The 19087-nt window shown below is 41.9% G+C and overlaps 1 protein-coding gene across 1 annotated transcript; it reads right to left on the reverse strand.

Moving 5' to 3' along the window:
- Positions 1-15: 15 nt before the first annotated feature.
- Positions 16-13979, reverse strand: irak1 (interleukin-1 receptor-associated kinase 1). The gene is made up of 15 exons (XM_012923825.3): positions 13651-13979; positions 9659-9826; positions 7916-8062; positions 7754-7827; positions 7463-7639; positions 6021-6085; positions 5807-5918; positions 5177-5298; positions 4143-4347; positions 3265-3333; positions 2633-2720; positions 2448-2542; positions 1546-2170; positions 1337-1435; positions 16-1246 (listed from the first exon to the last, which is right to left on the reverse strand). The coding sequence occupies exons 1-15, from the start codon at positions 13760-13762 to the stop codon at positions 1167-1169; spliced, it is 2238 nt and encodes a 745-aa protein (XP_012779279.1). The 5' UTR covers positions 13763-13979; the 3' UTR covers positions 16-1166.
- Positions 13980-19087: the final 5108 nt, after the last annotated feature.

Consider the following 19087-nt stretch of genomic DNA (forward strand, 5'->3'; position numbering starts at 1 on the left):
AATGAACGAAACAACTGGGTTTTAAAAACTTGTTTAATTAAATTAATTAAATCAGCCAAACTATTTTTATAAATTGTCTCAAGTGAAGAACTAGTAAAACCAGTTAATTAACAATAATTATCTTCAGTGTTATATAGTTGCTTCAGTGAGTTTTATACTGTAAGATAAATGTTAGGGCAAGAACCCCAACAATCAGATAATCCCCTGCGAGCAAGGCTAAGTAATAGTGGGGAAGAAGAACTCAGTTAGGCCCCTCCAGGATCAGGCTAAGGGCACATCTGCTACAAGCAACTGATGAATGAAGACAGAAAAAAGGAACACTGAGAAATCAAATTTAAGCCAGTTTTTGAAGTTAGTAAAAAAGGTCCAATGTTAAAATGCCTAATTTTACAAGAAATAGAAGACATAAACATGTTTAGAGGCTGCTCCAAATCAAAAATGTTGTCATCTGATTATATTTTCTCTGTGCTTCAGTTTTGGTGACTGAAAATTTAATATTGTATTTCACAGGTAGCATTGTCTCAGTGTTCCACCTGTACAGTGTATAGATGCAGTTTTCCATCAAAGCCAGATAGCAGTACCTGATAACATTTCACCCTCCTGTCCACATATGACATCTTCTGGCTCCGCCGATAATAAGATTACAGCTTCAAAATGCAGAACTTGTGAGATCGCAGTGGCTACGTTCTGATGTTATCTTTGTCTTGCTCCTTGAACAACAACAGCCATCAATCAGATGCAGGTTTTTGTTGGCACTCAATAACATAAAACATCGTCTCAAACTCTGCGGCATTCAAAGCATATAGCATGTACTCTGTTTTCAGAATTTTATGACACAATTACAAATATTAAAATATTTCCATGTGAATTTTAAAATTATTACAGACTAATGAATAAATAATTTCAGTTGGATGAAAACAACAGGAATGTTGCGTTACGCTGACATGGGCATCACTTGGTTTGAACCCAGTGATGTTTTTTGGTAAATGCACAGCTGGAGAAATCTATGAAACCCAGATTCACCAGCAGTCTGAAATGTGACACACCAGCAGCTCCACCATCCAGCAGTTTTTTCTGTAACATTAGTGATGATGAAATCCACAGCTGCACTCCAGAAACTGTCCATCTTTGGTCCTCTACTTTGTGTCCATAATAGATAACCGCAGTCACTTGTGTTTAGTGGGAAGATAATCCAGCTCATCGCTCTCCTCTGGTCCTCTGATGTCCCCAGAACTCTTCTCTTCATCTGATCAGACACAGGAGAAACACAATGAGTGAACCAAAAACAAACAAAACCAACAGGTATCATAAAAACTCCTGAGTGTGGTTTACATACAGATGTTTTCAGATGACAGCAGCTCAGGAGTACGAATCCTTCCTTCCTCGTACTGAGTTTTCTTCTCCAGGAGTCGCTGTTTGCTGGAATTTATCTGAACTGAACAAACAGGAAATGGATCTAGTTTCAGTTTCAGAAAAGTTTAGGACAGGTGTTCAATAATGTCTGAAGAAACTAAGGTGTGGTCCTTTAATGAGTTGCTCACATACTTGAAGGCTCTGGAGATGTTGACTTCAGGGACCCTGCAGGAGAGAAGCCGTAGAGCCTTGCAGTTGCATCTGCCGTGGTTTGCCCTCTAGTCTCTGGTCCTGCTGGGGCCCCTCTCAGTGCTCCGGGTGCTATACTCAAACTGGTGCTATTGGGCTGGGGAGGGAAATTGTACTGGTCCTCAGTGGGCACCGAAGGCTGGTTGCACTCAACCTCTGTGAGCCTAGCTGGACTGCGATACTGGGCTTTGGTGGAAGGAGATAAAGACCTGCAGCTGGTCCCGTTTGATCTCAGCTGAGAGCGAAGGTCGTACTGGGAGAATCCTCGACTCTCGTCGGTTTCACATGGACCAGCGAATGAACAGGAAGACACAGGAGGGAAAATGGATGACGGGGGAAGAGATGATGATGAGTGAAGTGGGTCAGGAGTGGCGAGGGTGAACAAAGAGGGAGAGGAAGAAAATTTGGTTGACTGTGACACTTGGTAGGTATCCTCCAGTGGTCCCAGTTTACTCAGCTCTTTGGAAAGCTGTTGTATATTAGAGTCCAGAGAGCGGGGAGGTCTGGGGAAGGACTGGTAGGGAGGCTCCCTCACCATTTTATATACGTCCTCAAGAGATGCACACACCTATGAAAAAACAAAACAACACACTGAGGTGAAAAACAGGAGGATCCAAACAGGAGCCCTGAGGAACTCCAGAGTGCTCTAAGCAGCAGTCACAGAAGTCCAGATTAAATTAAATTGCACCACAACCAGTCTGAACTGACAGGATATGCATCTGAAGAAGTCTGCAACCACTGAAACTACATCTGAGGAGGTCTGGAGAGACTGAAACTACATCTGACAAAGTCCAGATTAACAAAACTGTTTAAGAGGAAACCAAGTGAGTGTGGCTGGCTCTTACATCTTTCATTACCGGTCTCTTCCTCCTGAGTTTTGCCAGACACCTGCAGGCCAGATCCGCCAGTTGCAGGCTACCAGTAAGCTCAGCAGTACCCCCTGCAACGAAAGTGAACACAACAGGTAACAGGAAGGACATGGAGCAGGCACAACAAGGACAGGGACTGTGGTCTTAGCTCAAACACTGACCTGAAATCAGCCGTTTGTCAAGATGCTTCCTCCAAACTGCTTCAGTTGAGCCACCCGGACCTTCCTTGATGTCCTCCACCAGGTCCTTCTGCAAACCAGAATCAAAACCAGGGTAAGCCCGACTCAAACAGACCAGGTTACCGGCAAGGAAACACACCAGCCGGGTTTGGAAGGATTCTGCCATTTTCCAAAGCTTCAGATTCATCCATCCATCCATTCGCTTCCGCTTATCCTTTTTCAGGGTCGCTGGAGCCTATCCCAGCTGTCATAGGGCGAGAGGCGGGGTACACCCTGAACAGGTCGCCAGTCTGTTGCAGGGCCTACTCACAGGGACAGACAACCATTCACACTCACATTCACACCTAGTGGCAATTTGGATTATCCAATTAACCTATCCCCACAAGCTGCATGTCTTTGGACGGTGGGAGGAAGCCGGAGTACCCGGAGGGAACCCACGCAAACACGGGGAGAACATGCAAACTCCACACAGAAAGACCCCGGCCTGATGATGGAATTGAACTCAGGACCTTCTTGCTGTGCGGCAACAGTGCTCACGACCGTGCCACCGCGCTGTTCAGATTCAAAACAACCCAATATGCAAATCAACTGTGTGAGCAGGTGTGTGCTATTACCAGGTATCTGTCTCGACCCATCCCATCTTTCTCCAGAGCTCGACGTCCAGTCAGCACCTCGAGCAGCACCTGAAACACACACACGGATGTGTGGACACACACACACACACGCACCATTTTCAGACACTTGCTGTGTTTCTCTTCTGTTTTCTGGTCTCAGAATAAAAATGTTCAGTTTCACGTCAGTTCCTAAAACAGGATATTTCCTGTTGCCAACTCTATAACTTGCCTACAACTAACGAAGATGTTTCTCTAACTAATAGATGGTTGTAACTTATTTTATAAACAAAACCACCTACAAATTATTATGTTTATGATATTTTTTTATGGTTTAATGGCTGATGTTTTAGTGTATTTAATTATGCTTTTCAAACGTATTTATGGAAAAGCTTGAAGCTTAGGGTGCAAATTATGCTTTACAGTATACTAGTATTACAGATCAAACGATAACGCCGTCATACTTGAAGTCTTTCTGTTTCCAGGTACTTTTTTTTTTTTTTTTTTTAACTTCCGTGCTTCGGTTTCAAAATCTACAACTTCTTGTTTACATCTTTTGTGGTGTTTAAAATATTTTCTAGAGGAACAATCAAAATTGAGGCCTGCAGCTGTAAATCTTGCTACTCCTCAACGGTTAGCCATGGTCCACATCGAAGCATCACATCATAGTGATTAGGAATTAACTGCATTAAAAATCAAGTCCTATAATATTAAAAACATACATGTTTCACACAATTTTCCACTGTTGTCATAATAGAAATGGGCCTGTTTCTGTACCAAACTACAAAACGTTATTGGAAAAGCAGAAATATTTTTATAATTAGGACTATATGAATACACAGAGTCCTCCCATACTGCACTGAGGCCCTGCGACATCTCACCACTCCGAAGCTGTAAACGTCCAGTTTGGGTCCCAGCTCTCCGCCTCTCACGTATTCCTCCGGCAGATAAGCCAGCGTTCCTCTCACTGTTGTCGTTTTACCCACGGATGTCGTGCTAGCTGCCGAGGTGCCGGTGGGTACAAACCGAGCCAGACCGAAGTCTGAAAGCTTCGCCGTCATGTGACTGTCCAACAAAATGTTGGAGCTGGAGAGAAACCGATGCACATAAAGAAAAAGAGTTCAGGTTAACACACCAGGTGAAAGCAGAGGCTGTGTTTTTGCCAGTGCGTCGCCATAGTGCAAATACTCGCACTAACAGACTTTTAAAAAACAAAAAAAACAACAACAACAACAAACACATCACAGATGACTTTTTGACATCACTCAGCCTTATAACCAGGTGGACCACATCAACTGTGATAAATGAGTAAATGTGGCGGTAAATACACTTCATGCAAATCATTTCATTACTTCTTCAACGGAAACTTCATCTTGATGTTTTTTTCCTGTTACCTTTGTATGAACTGTGAAATGAAGGCATGAATTTCAACTGAAACTTTACCCGACGGTCTGCCTACGCTGACGTGTTTTACACACAATTCAGAGGAAAACAAAAATGATGGCGACCTCCAGATAGCAGAAGAGGAAGAAGAGGGGCTTGAATGTGTATGAACAAGCAAGACTGTAGCTCGTAGTAAAAAGTGCTTCGACTGCTCAATGAGAAAAGTTCTATATAGGTACTAGCGCAGCTTCCAATTCAATAACATAAATAAAAATAAATTCATCATCAAGGCTGGAATTTGATAAGGGAATTTATGACCTATAAGCAGAAATAATATTTCTCACTTTCAGATTAGTTACTCATCGTTTCCAGTCATTTCTCTCTTCCTGCTGGAAATAATCCAGTATAGCTTCTGCTTTCTGCACTTTTCAGTGACTCATGTCAAATAAAAGACTGTAATACAGCTGTTCACTTTGATCTATTTAACACATGGATTCATAAATACACTGAAGAGCTCCAGGGTGAAGATCACCTTTTCACGTCTCCGTGGATCAGCAGCTTTTCGCCTTCAGGGGGGCAGTGGAGAAACTGCAGAGCTTCTGATGCGTCTTTAACAACACTGACTCTCTGAGGCCACGAGAGCACCGCACACTCCTGAAACACACACACGGAAATAAACACACCCATGGAAATAAACACCCCTCCGAAACAAATAAACATTTGTAAATTATGTAGTGTGCGGGGTTTTCCCCAAGCACTGAAACTCGGGTGCAGGACTGAGTGTTTTTACAGAGCATCATGGAGAATGCACATGAAGAGGTAAAGGTGATTAATAAACACTTAAGAGCTACCATCATTATTTAACAAGCCTTTCATATTTATAATCACTTCCCATCAGTGGATCTTATTTATTTGTATATCACAATCTTTTATTCACATCTACTTGGAGCAACAGATGAAGGCCGATACACTGGGTGTATCAGGTTTCAGTGTTGCCAGCTTTCTTTCGGTAATATTGCAATAATATTGCGATAATGGCAAAAGCCAACACTGAAAAGACCCAGCAATGACCACCTATGACACCCAGAAAGCACCCGAGTCCTGGGAAAACCTGTGAAAACCCTGGAGTTATCTGAGCCGTGTGCATCTGTGTATGTGTTACGTTGTGCAGCTGGTCCTCCAGAGATCTGTTTTCCATGTAGCTGTAAATCAGACACAATGACCCTCCTCCGTCACTGAACCCTAAAAGATCCACAATGTTGCGATGTCTGAATCTGAGGAGGACACACACACACACACACACACACACACACACACACGTGACTTTAATCAGAACAGATGAAATCTGCTGTATCTCACTGAGGAACTTCACCCACCTTGACAGTTGCTCCACTTCAGTCTGGAAGCTCTTCTTCAGCAGAGCCCAGTCCAGCAGCCCGTCCTGTCAAAAACAGCAGCAATTCTGACCAATCACAATCTACTTCCTGGCAGTAAAATGGACCAATGAGAAGGCTTTTTCAGACAGTGAGCGGTCGACCCCTCTCTAATTATCAGTCGATGTTTTTCTTTTAACTTTTCTAAAAAGAGCCAAAAGACTCTTTCAGACTAATTTTGTCTCCGTTTCCATGGCGGCAAAAACCTCGAAAATGACAGTTGTTTTTAAAAATCTGTCTGTGACAAAACCATAGACTGTACGTTAAAGATGTTGGCAGCTACCGTGACAGCACCCATTGGATTGTGAAGTCCGTTGAACCCTCGAGATGAGCCATTTTGCTGACACCATGTTGCTGTTTTGATACAGGATGTGCACACTCACCGTCACACACATGTTGATGAGCAATGAGCATTTCCTGGAAAATCCTCTCTCACACTTAGAATGACCCAAATTTACAAAATGGACTGAATTTTTCATTAAGTGTGACTGAAACGAGAAGCTGAGATGATAACATCAGCAGTAAAGTGTCGACTATGGTCCTGACAGAGCGCCGTCTTCCCACAGACTCACTTTAGGACCTCTACGATGGCTTCACTTTTTAGACCCAGAAGCTAAAATTGAAGCTCATATTTTGTGTGGAGACGGGCTTTAGAAGGGAACCACCCAACCTGACCACCATCGCAGGACTTCCAGGTCGCTCTAAAACGTCAACCAAATGTACAAGTTACCTAAACTGGCCTTCTAACAGCCAGCAGGGGGAGACTCTTCTGCTCTGTGACCTTTCGTCTTAACATTTTTGACTCAGTCACTAGTTCCAGGTCAGACTGAATAAAACATGAAGATCATTTTGTAAAATAAAGAATCAAAAAATACTCTAATTGGCTAACAACTACTCACTCATTAAAACGATTAGCTAGAGGTGTCGTCATGGGGACTTGACTAACCAATGGCAAATGGCCTGGAGGCTACATTCATCTTTTATAGGGTCCGTAGCTGTGACAAGCCAAAACAAAAGCCTGCACAGCCTTTTTGATCTATTTCCAACTTTTGTGTTGCTTAAACTTCATTGTTCATGGCCTGCAGGTGGCGACTCCTCTGGTTACATAAAGACTTAAAGGGCCCTTTCCTCAAAATAAAAGTGTGCAACACCATTTCTGACTTTTTTGTATTTCATCTCATTTCCTTTTATTTCTTTGGTGCCCGACAGTTTTAACTTTCTAGCTCGAGCGCAGAAATAATCAGACGGTTGGGATCGTGCATACATTTACTCGAACTGCAGCGTAAACTGTAAGCAGAGTTTTTCTGTACCAGTCCTGTTGCTGCCTGAAAACCGCTCGCTGTCTGAAAACTCCTCAAGACTGAACTGCATTGTGATTGGCTGACCTCTTTGAATTTCTTGACGGCGCACTTCATGTCCTTCAGAGTCGCTCTGTACACGACTCCAAACCCCCCCTCCCCTATCTGCAGGCAGGGGGAGAACCCATTTGTCCCAGCATACACCTCTTCATATGACAGGCGCATCACTGCGATGCTGCTGCTCACCGCCACCATCACCTGGGGCTGGGGGATGACATCACCACCATCATCGTGCTTTGTTGTAGTGATGTATTTGTATTGATTGTTGAACAAACCTTGTGTAATGTGTGTGCAAGTATGCGCGTGTGAGAGAGAGACCTGGTGACGTTGTTGCACTTCAGAGCGCAGGCCCGGGGGGGGCGATGCAGGTCTGGGTAATGGACCTCCTATTCCTTTATTTACAGAATAAAGTAGTGACATCATCAGCGTCACAGAACAAGCCGACTAGACATACGTAAATGTCTGTTTATGCTGTGTTACCTGAGCCCAGTCTACAGGTGTCCTGCATAGGCGTGGCCCAAGGCTTTTTGGGAGGGGGGACAAACTGAGAGTCAGAAAAAGGAGATGAAGAAGGAAGATGACGAGCAGGAGCAGGAACATAGGAGTAAAGGTCCAGACTTCTCACCCCTGCAGACAGAGAGACAGAATGAGAAAAAGTCAGTCCTATACAAAAGGTTCTACTGAAAACGTGGACTTCAGGCACGTTGCACTAACGTATAGTGATGAAGTGTTTTAGGAGAATATGATCAAACCAATATGCGTACAGGGAGGGGTACAGCACTGAGGACGCTGTGCTAAGTGTCACTCTTTTAATAAGCAAGCATTCAGAAGATTCAAAAGCTTATGATCAGATTCCATCTGCTGATTCTAGTTCTGCATTTGACTGTTCGTCCACACCCGCAGCTCCAAAAACTCTTAAGTTTAGAAATGCCTTAATTATAAATTGGTTTTTATCCCTTTTGTCAAGCCGGTCACAACAAGTTAAACAATTCAATCTCCGTGAGTTCCCCTCTCCTTTTCACCTTGTATACTACTGGCTGTTGAGGTAACTGGACTAATTATGGGGTTATCAAATTCTCATCAAAGAATTTGATAACCCCGTTATTGTTATTATAATATATCCTACATGCAGGTGACTGCCCGTCTTTATCCCACAGGGATATCAGTGATTTCAAAGTGTGATGTAACTGTGATCATCTCATTTTGAATAGTGATAAAAGTGAAAGAAAAAAAAAGGGTATATGTGCACACGACCCAGTGGCAATTGATGTCTGTACAATAGAGCACATATAAGTACTTGAGTATCTATATGGACAAATTCTTTAATCATGAAGAATACGTTGATTTTTAAATGTGAAAAATTAGCTCAAAGACTCCACTGTGTTTGTAGACTCAGGCTGTTTGAAGTGAGCTCTGTGGTTATGGGTATTTTTTTGTAATTCAGTACTTGAAAGTTTGATTAGATATGAGATGACAGCCTGGTTTGGCTCGCTTACAGCAAATTCAGAGTCTAAGATTGAGAAACTGATAAAAACTTCCATGAAAGGCAAAGGAAACAAAGAGAAACAGTTTCTCATGTCGAAATGAGGAAACAGTTGTTCATCAGACTCATAATTGATTCATTTTTGGTGCTGGTTTTATTGTGCGAATGCTGCTTTGTTTAGCACTGTTTGTCCAAGATTAATATCTAATGTGGTATGACTACACAAAGATAAGAGGCAAGTTTATTCTTATCTTTGCATAGTCTTGCAGAAACATGAAAACAAACAATAGCGTAAAGACGTTTTTATATCGTCATCCGATATATATCGTTATATCGAGCAGCCCTAACAGGCAGCATATTCAAGATGAAGTGATAACTAAAGGACAACAACTCTGAGCAAACCCAACAACTTAAAAAAAACATTTACAAAACAAAGCACCATATGTTGGTTGTGATCAGCTGTAAACACCTACAGCATATATCTGTGAAATCCAACACATTTTAAAACCTTATTTTCCTTTTTAAAAGACACTTGGGAACAAATATATTTAAGAATTTTTAATATATGGTCTTTTTTTTTTCTAGATGCAGGTGTAAATAATTCTTTATTGACTCCTATTCATCGAGGGCCATCTCACAAGCACCGCGGCTGAACTGCAGCCAGTTTGTGCACCGTGGCATTAACATTAATATACTATCCCTCGGGGTCAAAGGTCATGAGTGTTTGGAGGTAAACTCACAGTTCAAGATGACATCACGGGGGCGTAACAGCTGCAGATCCTCCAGCAGGTCGATCAGCTCTCCGACTTGAATGTTCCTGTTCGAGCATTTGACCATCACCCAGTGGGTCCGCCTTTCCTGCCTCTCAGCCAATCGCACGTCGTTCTGATCCATCAGTATCCCCGAGGCTGTGAGACAGAAACAGTACAATCAAAAACTGCAGAAATATGAAGTAAACTGATTTTACAGACACTCAGACTTCAGAGGACAAAAACTAGCTCGCTATAAACAATCACAGATATAAAATGCAATAATATAAAAACAGCACAAACAGAACATGTGAAATATTAAAACCTAAAGTTTAAACAGCATTTGGTTGAATCCGAACAGAGAATTTCCTCGTACACGTCACAGTTCATCATTCTGCTAAAAACTAGTGACCCGGCTTCACTGGTAGCCATACACAACCGTACCATAACATGTTTAACAGATGTTTTCATGGAACCTCAGATCTGGCCTTCTTGTTCTTGAGTGTAACCAGTGGTTTGTGTACAAGAAAGGCATCCCTTTACTGTAGACTTTGACAACGATACATCGACCTAACACAGGATGTTTCTGACTGTAAGATGCTGTGAAGATCTTCTGAACCAAGGAGATAACTCTGTGATTTTCTTGGTTCAGAGATAATTTTGTGACACTTTAGCGGTCCTCTGTGATCTTTCAGGCCTTCTGGTGTTGCCAGTGCATCCATTCTGTTATGCCGATTGCTGTCTCTCTAACAGCTTTATTTGTGTTTGTCAGCCTAATAATGCTTCCCTCATTAATATCAACACCTCTTTGTGCCTCTTTTTGAGAGTTAATGCAAATTTCAACGCTCTGAATCAACTCCAGATCTCTTATCGTCTTAGTTTGTCATGAAATAACAAAGGAACGAGCCTCCCTTAGCCAAGACATGGCCTCCAAGTTAATTGTCCAATCACTTTTGAGCCTCTAAAACTGTGCATGATGCTGCATTCCAGATACCTCTGAATCCAGATGTCGGAACTTGGAAATTAGGGCGTTCCAGAAGAAATGAGGAAAAAGAAGATTTGTTTTGGTTCTTCGCAAAGTAGAGACATTCAGGAATCACTAGCGTGCACCTATGGTATCAATTTGAAAATCCTAGATGACTTCCTTCTGAAAATCATCTGAATGCAATGATTAAAGAAAACTTGACCTCTGGCCTTGACCTTGAGGTCACTGAGATTCAAGCTCGTCTAAGATTGTTAGTAGATGGACTTATGGTATCAATTAGAAAACCCTACATTGCCTTGTTCTCAAGTTAACGTTATCATAAACTTGGGTGTCCACGCCACCCGCCTGGTCGGGGCAATGACAATTCCCATCAGCCTTTTACGGATGATCTGATATCCTCGTGTCGGTGTTGTTCCCACATCATCATAATAAATGTTGTTCCAGGTTCAACATTGCAAGTGACCAATCACATAGTTGTGACGTCCCCCTTTTGTGCCTTTGAAAAATACCGCCTTAAAAAAAATCTACTTCACTTGAGAGAAGAGAAACCGCTTCTGTCCGCCGATCCAGGAACTTGAATTCTTTGAATTTCAGGATTCTTTTCTTTAATAAACGGTAAACATTATACATATTGTCCTTACAGAAGCGGTTTCTCTTCTCGCAAGTGAAGTAGATTTTTTGAAGGCGTTTGTTTTTTGAGGTCGCGGATGACGTCAGGAGAAGGTGATTGGTCACTTGCATAGTTGAACCTGGAACAACATTATTTATGATGACGAGGGAACAACACCAACACGAGGATATCAGATCGTCCGCCTTTTACGGCTGAGGGGTAAAAATGGCTGTAACTCCTAGAAAGCTAGCGCAGTTCTTTTTTAAAAGCGCTCGAATTAAAGCTGAAAGTCTGCACCAGAATCACATCTTGATGATTGTTTTAAAATTTCACCGTGGTAGTGTACAGAGGCGAGAACACAAAAATACAGAAAAAAAAAATTACTCCAAATACTTATGTAACCTCACATACTGTATGTTGAGGCATGTGATCTTATTTGTCTTATTCAGCGTGCAACATTTGCCCCTTTTTTTTTTTAACATCTTTATCTGTTGGTTAACACTTGTGACTCGTGCTTCATCTGCAGTGTTGCATTAGAGTTCGTCTGAAAGATTTTCAAGGACATAATCAACGCACGTGCTGTCCACCACAAACCACAACTCCATCACCTGATGTGGGTGGGATACACAACAACTGGGCCCGATGCTTTTCAGTTTGGAAAAAAAAAAATGACCAGAGTTTACCACAAGGAGGAAGTGCAAAAAACCCAACATAGACCAAAGGAGCAAACAGGAAAAAGCACGGGCGATGGCAATTTATTGTTCTAACAACTGGTTTCATTTCATTTCAAAGAAGTGCTTGTTCTGCCGTCTCCACAGCAGGGCAAAAATGAAATTACCAGCAACAGCAAACAATATGAGCTAGAACAGCCCACATTAGTGGTACTTTGTCTCTCTTTTTTGACAGCTACAACAAGCCAACCTTCACGGTTAAAACAAAAAGTATCAAAAACTGATTTTCCTTAGGGGCGAGCGTGGCTCAAGAGTTGGCAGCTCATCTTGTAATCGGAAGGTTGCCGGTTCGAGCCCCAGCTCGGACTCGGTCGTTCTGTCCTTGGGCAAGACACTTCACCCGTTGCCTACTGGTGGTGGTCAGAGGGCCCGTTGGCGCTAGTGTCCGGCAGCCTCGCCTCTGTCAGTGCGCCCCAGGGTGGCTGTGGCTACAATGTAGCTGCCATCACCAGTGTGTGAATGTGTGTGTGAATGGGTGGATGACTGAACGTGTAAAGCGCTTTAGGGTCCTTAGGGACTAAATAAAACGCTATACAAATACAGGCCATTTACCATTTTAAACTTTGTGGCTTATATTGACCAGGATAAGGCGCGATGTCTCGGGGATCACTGTGAGGGTGATGCAAATTGGAACTTATGGTGATATCAGAGAAAAGGTGCAGGTGGCCAAAACACTAAAGGTGAGGCTTCAAAATAACATCACAATGCCTGGCTCCATCATCTGTATACAGTTTCTGAGCCCTACATCTAAATCTTTTTTAAATCATCTTTTCTCCCAACTCTAACTGCTCTAGTATTTCTTTTCAGTGTTCCACTTTGACAGCTGTGAATGTTCTCTAATGCTTAAATTTTACTTTGTCATTTTTCTGTAAAACTTCTATTTCAGTAGAAGAGAAGCTGCCAGAGGTCTTCCTCCCCACCATCACCAAATGCTGCTTATACAATGTAAAACTTTAAAAGTGTATTTCATTCGAAGAAAACTTTTCAAGTCACCTGAGCTCAATATAGTACACCAACATAACAGAGCTCTACCTAATTTTTAGTCAAATAAAACCCGCACAACCTTAGTTAAGAGAGTTTACAGTAAAACTGAAAACTTCTGGATTTTTGAGAAACCTCAAACTGTTTCTAATCACATTTCATTATGCGTCAGAACACACAGGCATTTCAGTTTCTGTCACATTCTTGTGCTCCGTATTTACTCAATATTAACCAAGAGCACTTACAGATAACGTCTACCAGAGACTTCCTCAAAACAGCCACCGGTGAATTTATCTATATTTAGGCTAACTGTAGTCAAAATGTGACCTAATATCGGAAGAAAACTGTACCTGATTTAATCTCAGTTGACACTCACGCTAAAGCAATCTTTTATTAATAGTATTATATATTTTACAACTTTGTGGAAATAGTTGGGACAGGTAAGCCTGTACCTGAGGGCAGACTGAGAAGGATGGATCACAGCTGAGGCTCTCACAGCTTGTTTAATTCTCATTTTCTGTAGTGATTTCACATGGCAGCAGTTAAAGTTGTTACACAGAATAAACACGCTAGAGTTTATTTTGGTGAAACACCCAATTAACGGTGGACTCCACCGTCCCTCCTACCCCAAGCTGCTGGCCTTTAGCTCTCAGTCAAAGTTCGGGTTCTGACTCACCAAAGCGGGTCCAGTCCTGGTTTGACAGCCCGTCCATGATGCGGCAGAACTCACAGTCAACGGAGGCGGGCAGGTTGTAGTACAATACGGCCCTCGGGTCTCCTCCCGACATCTTTACCTAACTCCTACAAGTTAGTCCACGCTGAAGCTAATAGGCTAACCGATGACAGCGGCCACCGCGGGGAACTCTGGGTGGTCTGTAGGGTATCAGATTCACACAAGGACCTGGATCACATCAGAACCGCCCGGAACGAACCTGTTCAATCACTTCAAAAACTCTCTCAAACTACAGGTTTGAGTCTTTCAGCGCTTCCGCCTAAAACAAGCTAGCTGCTTCCGCTCCGTACTACCGAAATAAAAGCCCAAATAAATGCACTGTTTTAAAACTTTTTTTCTTCACTTTTTACTTCTTTTTTTTTGAACAAATGTTTTACCTCGTGAGCCACATACACCCCCATTTGATCACAAGTGGACCACACCAGTGAAATTCCCCTTTCTGACAGTTTAAATCAGTTTAATTACACATTTAATCCTCGAGATGTCTTAGGACCGGACCGACAGATAAAAGGACATCTCAGGTTTTCTACATGACAAAGAAAAGCTGTCGTGGTAAATGAAAAAAATCTGTCAGCATGACTCCGAGTTTAAATTGTAAGACATAAAGATATAAAATGTAAAATGACTGGAAAAAAAGTTTTGGTAGTTTATCGACTATCCTGATATTATAAAAGAGAAAGCTTTTTGCAGAAAATGGTACAAATTTGGCAAAATTGTGCATCCTTTGTAACAGACATTTCTGTAGTAGTAAAAACAGCAACATCTCTTATCACTCTAATTTTTTACCTATTACCTAATTAGTTTGGTTAAGCATAAATGGCCATGGGAGAGGTCTTTATCTGTGGAAAATACAGCTGTAAAACGTAGAAAAATGCAGTTAACAGTCCGAAATTTATTCCTTCACATTTTCAAAAGCTGCCCAGTGGGGCCAGATTCGAGTCTTTGCTTGGACAAATTTCCAATTTATTTATTTTGTTTATATGTATTATTTTTTATTTATGAAGCCCAGTAAAAATTCAGTAAAAAAAATAATATAAATTCTTTGTTTGGGGGGTTAATGATAATTACTCAAGCATAAAATGTACTTTTTGATTATTAAATCACCAAAAATAACCAGGAAATCCAAATATTACTCTTCTCTATACCATGATTTGTAACAGTGTATTACATCAGATCGGTCATTCTTACATGCAAAGTGTCAGCTTCTCCACTGTGACCGTTTCCTGGTTAAATATAATTTCCTGCATGACAAACTCCAGATTGTTGTTGTTTTTTGTTTTAACTATCAGTCAGAAAATAGGATATTATTAGAACTAGAGCTGCTTGATTTAAACCACAGTTATTTTGGTCAGTGCTGAGATTGCTGTGATGGAATCCAAATACAAACAGAGTTTTGAAAACATGTAGATGTATTATGGTTATAAAATGTCCTTTTCACATTGCAATTAATGTTTCCTGCAATGCATTGAGCTATGTCACCTGAAAGACACACTTTATTGTAATATATTAAGAGATTTCATCATATTTTAACTTATTTTATATTAATTTTTATGCTTACCACATTTTATACTTGTTTTACATCCTGCAGGACTGATGTGTGTAAAGACCTCGTATGACTTTCATTTCACTACAGGAAGTCCTAAGTGAGTATTTCTTTGTGGCTTTGACTAAAATGAGTCATTTTCCTGTCTGAACTATGACAAATGTGAAGCATTGCATTGCATTGCATTACATCACACACACACACACACACACACACACACACACACACACACACACACACACACACACACACACACACACACACGTTTCACACTTCCTTTTTCTCACCTTATTTTTTTTGAATGTTAGTCGTTGAATGAAACGCCTGAATGCTTCATTAGCTCAGTTCAGTTTGTTTGTGTCAAAGGATTAACAACAGCAAACTGTTATTATTAATACCACATACAGCTAGAATAACAGCATGAAGTAGAACCGTGAAACCGAAGGACTGGGTCACGTCTCGGCGAAAAACAGAGAAGCTTGGTAGTTTTGCTGACCTCAGTGGAGATATTTGAAAAAATTCCAGGTTTAAGAATCTGGTTTTGTCATCAGATTAATAATCCGTCAGGTATGAGACTGCATAAAGATTGCAGGGATTCATGTTCACCCTGTGCAGCTGGGCTCTCATATCTAAGGATTTTTCTTGATTGTTTTTTAAAGGTACTTTCTATAAACTACAGTTACACAGTTTATTCTTTTCATGACACTGGTGAACTGAAATGCTTAATTGCATGAAAAAAGTTTAAAATAAATAAAAAATAGGGGTGATAGATTTTGTTTTCCGGTCTTCGTTGCCTTTATGTGGCTGTCTTGACTCGACCTAAAGGACATTGAGACAAATTCAAAAAATTAGCATGAATTAATTTTTGTGGGTCCCCTCCAATGCTGAGGTCCCTACATAATTGTCATTTCAGTCCACTGCCGCCTCATTGCAGGAAGGTTGTGGGTTTGGATTCAGTCTGGGGCTTTTCTGTATGGAGTTTGCTTGTTCTCCCCATGTACGTATGGGTTCTCTCCGGATGCTCCCGCTTCCTCCCACAGCCCAAAGGCATGCATTGAGTTAGGTTAACTGGTGATTCTAAATTGACTGTGTGATCATGAGCATGAACGGTTGTCTGGCTCTCTGAGTTACCTCTTTGACAGATTGGTAAAAAAGACTAAAAAATGTGCCCCCATTACGCCACCCACTGCTGAAAGCCAAACAGAGTGTTTTTGCCATCTTAGTGTTTTGAAACTATGAGGCGTGGATATGACTGTGAAAGTGAGCGTGCCACGGGGTCATTAGTCAATGAGAATACCCTGGATTTTCCTCCTCTCTGACTCTGATATTGTCCATGTTAAAGACAAAATCTGCAATGTTCATAATTACCACCAGGGGGCGACTCAAGTGGAAGCACATTGTGAAAAAAATGTCCCTATAATTCCCCGCTCTGTGACCTCAGTGAATGATTTCATTGACTTTATGGGCTTGACCACTAGTTTCATGTTATACTACATAAATGGGTGACGTTGCACAGTTGGCTTGCCCACCAAAAACGCTCATTGGCCCCCCTGTGGTCATCCTGTGTGGGTGCCATGGTGTTTTTAGCCCACAGGGCCCACAGGGCCCCCATGACGGTTTTCTGTGGGTCAACCCATAGTGTGTTTGCCCACAGAAAACCCACAAAGGGACCCCAACAGGCAAAACTGTTGTTTATCCTGTATAGGTCCACACAGGCAAGAAGTAAAAGATATCAGAGAATGTCCAATTTTCATATTTTCAAGTCAGGCTTATTTGTTTGATAGGATTTGAGTTTATTGTTGTTGGGTTTTTTCACCCCTTTGAGGGCAAGTGGATCCACAGTGAAGTGGTTTACATTCATTTATACATGCAGTCACTGTTGGTGCACTGTAGAATTTTGCTGTCCTTGAAAGCTCTTCATCCTGCAGCTACATCACTTTGGCTGAAATATGTTAAATGTTGTTTTTTTTTTTATAAAAACTGGAAAAAATCTAATTCAGACTCAGAGGGAACACTAATAAGTTTTTACAGATGTGGCAGTTTTTTATCATTTATTTTAATTCCTTGAAAACAACTGGACTTGCCTAATTTTGAGTATCTTTTTTTTAAATGGTAAATGGTCTGTATTTCTATAGCGCTTTTACTAGTCCCTAAGGACCCCAAAGGGCTTTACACAACCAGTCATCCACACATTCAAGCACCCATTCACACACTGGTGATGGCAAGCTACATTGTAGCCACAGCCAATAATATATATTGGGTTGGACCTTGGGATGGGGATTGGTTGTAAGTTGTTTAGTAGTTTCCAAAACAGCTTCACAATTGTTAATGGCTGGAACTGTATTGATTTATGCCTTTATATCGCTTGTTTTGTCGAGGCTGATAGGTCAAACTACATGTGAATGAAGTGGAATTTATGGCTCAGCAGAGGGAATGCGTTCACAGGCCGCTGGCAGCTCGAGGATGGCCCGTCTACCTACAGCACGCTCTGTTATAGATAGAGGCAGCACACAAAATATGTGGTACAGCTGGCCTGTGGGTCACTTTCACTCTTTGTTGGTTCGTCAGCTGTTGTTGGTCTGTCTGCCAGCCCAGGAAAAGGGCAAAGTTACAAAGAGCTGAAATGAAATCAAGTTTTAAAAATAATAAAAAGTGTCCACTGCAGACACTGTCTGTGCTTTTCATGCTTTATTTTTGAGCTTCAGTGTTTGCTTTGTGTGTCTCCAGTTCCTGGTGAACGCCGCTGTTGCTCTCTTCCCTCTTCCAGCCCACTTATCAACCAATCAGGATTTGGCAGATCCAACGCCTACGGATAGTGGAGATTTTGGAGAACTGCACAGGAGCGCATCTGTGGTGAGTGAAAACCCCTCTCAGTTCAAACGGAAATGTGTACGCAGACTGACACAATTTCAAGACAGAAATTATACTTAAGGAAGCGGCTAAAATTTGCTTTTTTTTAATATTCATTGAAAAATTAAGAGTCACACTCCATACCAGTTGGCGGTGGTAATGTGCCCTGGATTGTGGTGGCCAGGTAGTCAGCCCACTGGGTCTCAGTCTGAAATGTGGGGCACACCTGGGTCCACACCGTGGGTATGCTGCAGACCCACAGTGGGGTCCAGGTGTGCCCTCATTTTATGCTAGTACTTGCTACAGTGGGCTGCCAACAATGGACCGTGTGGGTCTACCCACAGTGCAGCCAGATTGCCGGGGCATTGTGTTTGTGTTTGGCTCTTCTGCAGGTAATCTGGTTTTAATGTGTGCTAAACAAGCCTCCAAAAAAGCTTTTACTCTTAACAACTTTCACTTCATTTTTAAATAAAGGGTTAAGATGGGTCACTGTGGCAGCAACAGGGTATTCAAGACAGTCTTTTCCCCAGTCCTTGATGATCCTCCCCGCTTTCCTCAGGCACCGCTTCCTGTAGATGTCCTGGAGGGAGATAATCTCACATCCAATTATCCTTTTGGCACACTGCACCACTCTCTGAAGACCTTTGCAGTTGTAAGCAGTGCTGTTGCCATACCAGGTGGTGATGCATCCAGTGAGGATGCTCTCAATGGCACAGCAGTAGAAGGTCCTGAGAATGCGGGGGCTCATGCCAAATCTTTTTTAGTCTCCTGAGAAAGAAGAGGCGCTGCTGCGCCTTCTTCACTGTTTTGTTTATGTGTACTGACCTGTACTGACCATGTGAGATCCTCTGCTAGATGTACACCTAGGAAACGGAAGCTGTTCACTCTCTCCACAGCAGCGCTGTTGATGATGATTTGGGGGGGGGGCTTCTCTGAACTCTGTGGTGAAAACTAATTTCAGCTTCTTTTATCTGTGATGTAATTATT

This window comes from Maylandia zebra, linkage group LG20, assembly GCF_041146795.1.
Source record: "Maylandia zebra isolate NMK-2024a linkage group LG20, Mzebra_GT3a, whole genome shotgun sequence".
In the NCBI taxonomy this organism is placed as follows: Eukaryota; Metazoa; Chordata; class Actinopteri; order Cichliformes; family Cichlidae; genus Maylandia; species Maylandia zebra.